General features: G+C 53.9%; 1 protein-coding gene across 1 annotated transcript in view; it reads left to right on the plus strand.

Annotated features, from left to right (window-relative positions):
• Positions 1 to 1343, plus strand: part of LOC127003606 (uncharacterized) — a 2952-nt gene extending 1609 nt beyond the window's left edge. Inside the window, exon 2 of the mRNA XM_050870512.1 lies at positions 193 to 1343. Coding sequence (XP_050726469.1) covers positions 321 to 1232 — 912 coding nt within the window. The 5' untranslated portion in view covers positions 193 to 320 and the 3' untranslated portion in view covers positions 1233 to 1343. The remainder of the gene's footprint in view (positions 1 to 192) is intronic.
• Positions 1344 to 3222: the final 1879 nt, after the last annotated feature.

Genomic DNA, 3222 nt, shown 5'->3' on the forward strand with positions numbered 1-3222 from the left:
AACGACCGGGCGTGTTTCTTTGAAGGCACCAAACGAGGCGACACACCCGCCCCCGGCCTGATTACCCGCCTCTCTCTCTTTCTTCTGGCTCTCCACGTTCACTCTCATTTCCCTGAGTACCTCGTTTCCTTTCTTTCCTCCTCTCATCACATCCCTGTACGCATTTCTTACGCAAAACGTTTTTCCCTCCAGACCCTGAATTTACGAGGCCAAGACAGCGGCGGCGGCAACATCAGCAGGAAGAGTAGCAGAGCCAGCAGAAAGTCAGACCGTGGAGCTAGCTTGGCGTCTTTCCCGCCCTCCCTCCCTCCGCCTTCAGCATGGCGCCGCGGAACACCCTCACTCAACACCAGAAGATCCACATCCGCCGGCAGTTCAGCGGACATTCAGCCACGTGCATGCGGAGCCTTGCTGAGCGCCTCGGGGTCAGCAAAACCACACTGGGCAGCATCCTGGACAAGGGGAGTCACCTCCAGGGGCAGGGCAGCGTCGTGGCGGCTACGTCGCCGCCTCACATAACTTTCGATTTCTTTCAGACGAGTTTGGCGAACTTGCAAGAGAAAGAAGAGGCCGTAAGCTCCGAGAACGAAGGGGTAGGAAGCTTAAAGGTAAAAGAAGAGGATGCAGACCCGGAGAAAGAGGAGGTAGACGGCTTAGAGGTGAAAGATGAGCCCGTAAGCTTGGCAAGAAATGAGGGTGGCAGACTAAAGCGGAATGAGGAGGATAACAAGGCCTGGGAGGAGGAGTCTGTGCTGGCGGAGAGGCTGACGCAGGTCTGCCTCAACGACCCCTCGCCGCCTTACTTCTCCGTGGGCAAGTCTGACCTTGAAGCAATAGAGTCTCGGAACTTGTCGCTGCGGGAGCTGACCACCGCCATGATCACCCTCAGACAGGTGGTGGAGAGCTACAGCGACATGCCCAGGTGGTTCACGTTCATCTTCGACCATATGTTCCAGTTTAACCCACTCGAGGACGACGCCGACCCGGGTGTGTGGAGCGAGGAGCGGGGCACAGCCAGTCTCCCGCCGCGCCAGGACATAGTGTCGGCGCTGCACGTGCTGTGGGACGCTCTACGCAGCGGCCACGACCTGCCGGCCTGGTGCGCCTTCACCCTAAGTCGTGTGCAGCAAAGGTACAGACTCAGACGGAGGAGCCGCCCATCAATCGGTGTCAAGACCAAGATAAGTCGAAGGTCACTTTCTACGTCGTTTTACTCCTGGACGTGTTATTAATAGACATGTTGATTTACCGGTTACGGATTTTTCTTATAGTGTATCTTTTAGTTTTCTGTTTTTGTGTTCGTCCCATTGTTCTTCAGTGTTTATTAAAGAGCTTGTATCCCAGAGGTGTGTGAGGCCATCACTAGACTATTGCGGGGCTCCATCACCCGGACCAAGGAAGGGAGGCAGAGGGGGCGGGGGAGGGAGGGAGGGAGGGAGCGAGGGAAGGTAAAGAAATAAGAGGTGGAGAGGTAGGTAGGAAGGGGCGAGGGAGCGATGATAGGAAGATGAGAAAGGGTAAAGTTGGATGAAAGAGGGATGGAGGGAGGTGCTCTTGTATTTTCGACTCAACGTTCAGAGCCACCGCAGCCTCGAGGGACAGTCCAGGGTCGCGGGTGCCGCCTGTTTGTACGCCGTCCAAGAACTCGAGTAATCACGGCGGCCCCCAGCAACACGGGCCCGCCAGGCAGAGGCGTCGCCTTGAACAGCCACAAGTAAAAGTCTCACAAACTTCCCGTCGCCATCATGCATTTTAATTCTGTGTTCTAAGCCGCCCCGCTACTGCCTCGCCTCCTGCTCTGGCTTTTTTATCGCGTCCATCGCTCCTCCTCTGTCGCTGCTGCTGCTGGTGTCCCCGCCCACCCCGCTGTGTATTCAAATTGACTCTCCCTTTACTGTCACCAACTGATACATTTTTTGCGACAAGTTATTGCAGTTCCCAAATTGTTTTTAGATGTCACACACAACATTCTGGCCGCTCGCCCGTTTTCTTTCCTTGAGAACAAAAAACTAGCTTCGTATCCTACAGAGGAAGCCAGGCTTTTCCCATTTCCCCTGTCAGTCCTCTCCCTGCCGCCACCCTCTCACACCCCAACAATACATCCTTAGCCTAGTAAAAAAGACCTTCACCCCTGCGCCCTAGACAATAGACGAACATCACACACGGCCCGTAAAACACACGCACACTATTTCTTCGCAGCAGGAGTTTCCACTGCCTAGCCCTTCACACAGCGATCTCTGCCTAAAGAAGACTTCATCACGCCTCTTCTTCCTCTTTCTCCTCGTTCTCCTGCTCATCATCTTCTTCCTAATCACCTTATGCCATTACTCCTATTCCTCTTACTTATGCACTCATTCCTCCACCTCCTCCAACTCCTCATCCTCCTCCTCTTCCTCCTCAAGCCTCCATCAAAGCCTAACAGACAGCCCCGTTCCCTCTGAGCCTCACAAACTCCTGAATCCTTTCACCCTCCGCCACCTGGTTAAGCCTCAGGCACGGCGAGGCAGGCACGGAGGAGGAAGAGGAGGAAGTAGTAGTAATGGGATAGTAGGAGTAGGAGTAGGAGGAGTTGTAGTAATATGTGGAAGAGGTGGAGGAGGAAGGGGAAGAGGTGGAGGAGGAAGGGAAGGAGGTGACGGACGGGTTGATCTAAAGGCCTATATTTCTGGCCCATATTTCAGCCGCTCACCCTCTACTCAGCCACAATTTGCAGCCTCGGGAGCTTCGGAGGCGCCGGCTTTGCATATGAAGGCCCGGGCGGGAGTGTGTCACCCGCGGCTCTCCTTCAGCTCGCGAGGCAGGAGAGAGACTGTAATTTAAGGCCCTCCATTTTTCTTGCTGCCGTGTGCCTGCGTGAGCCTTGATGAGCGGTGTGTGTGTGTGTGTGTGTGTCTGTATGGCATTTGCGGCAGCCCGTTTTTCATCCTCAAGTGGCGATAAAATAGTCTCCCCAGAAATGCGTTAATGAACCTCCGCCGAAAGAAAACGGGAAAGACAACTGACAACACGAAAGAAAGAGAGAGAAAAAGGAAGACGAGGAAAATAAAACACACACACGAGTCAGGAAATTCCGTCTAGACACGAGTTGAGTGTGAGCCGAAACAACTACTAATATTTGAGGCGACGTGACGGATTAGAGAGAGAGAGAGAGAGAGAGAGAAAAAGGCATCAGAATCGTAACTATATAATCCCAGCATTCACACTCTCCTTTCCGGGTCTGAG

The sequence above is a fragment of the Eriocheir sinensis genome, chromosome 25, assembly GCF_024679095.1.
Source record: "Eriocheir sinensis breed Jianghai 21 chromosome 25, ASM2467909v1, whole genome shotgun sequence".
NCBI lineage: Eukaryota > Metazoa > Arthropoda > Malacostraca > Decapoda > Varunidae > Eriocheir > Eriocheir sinensis.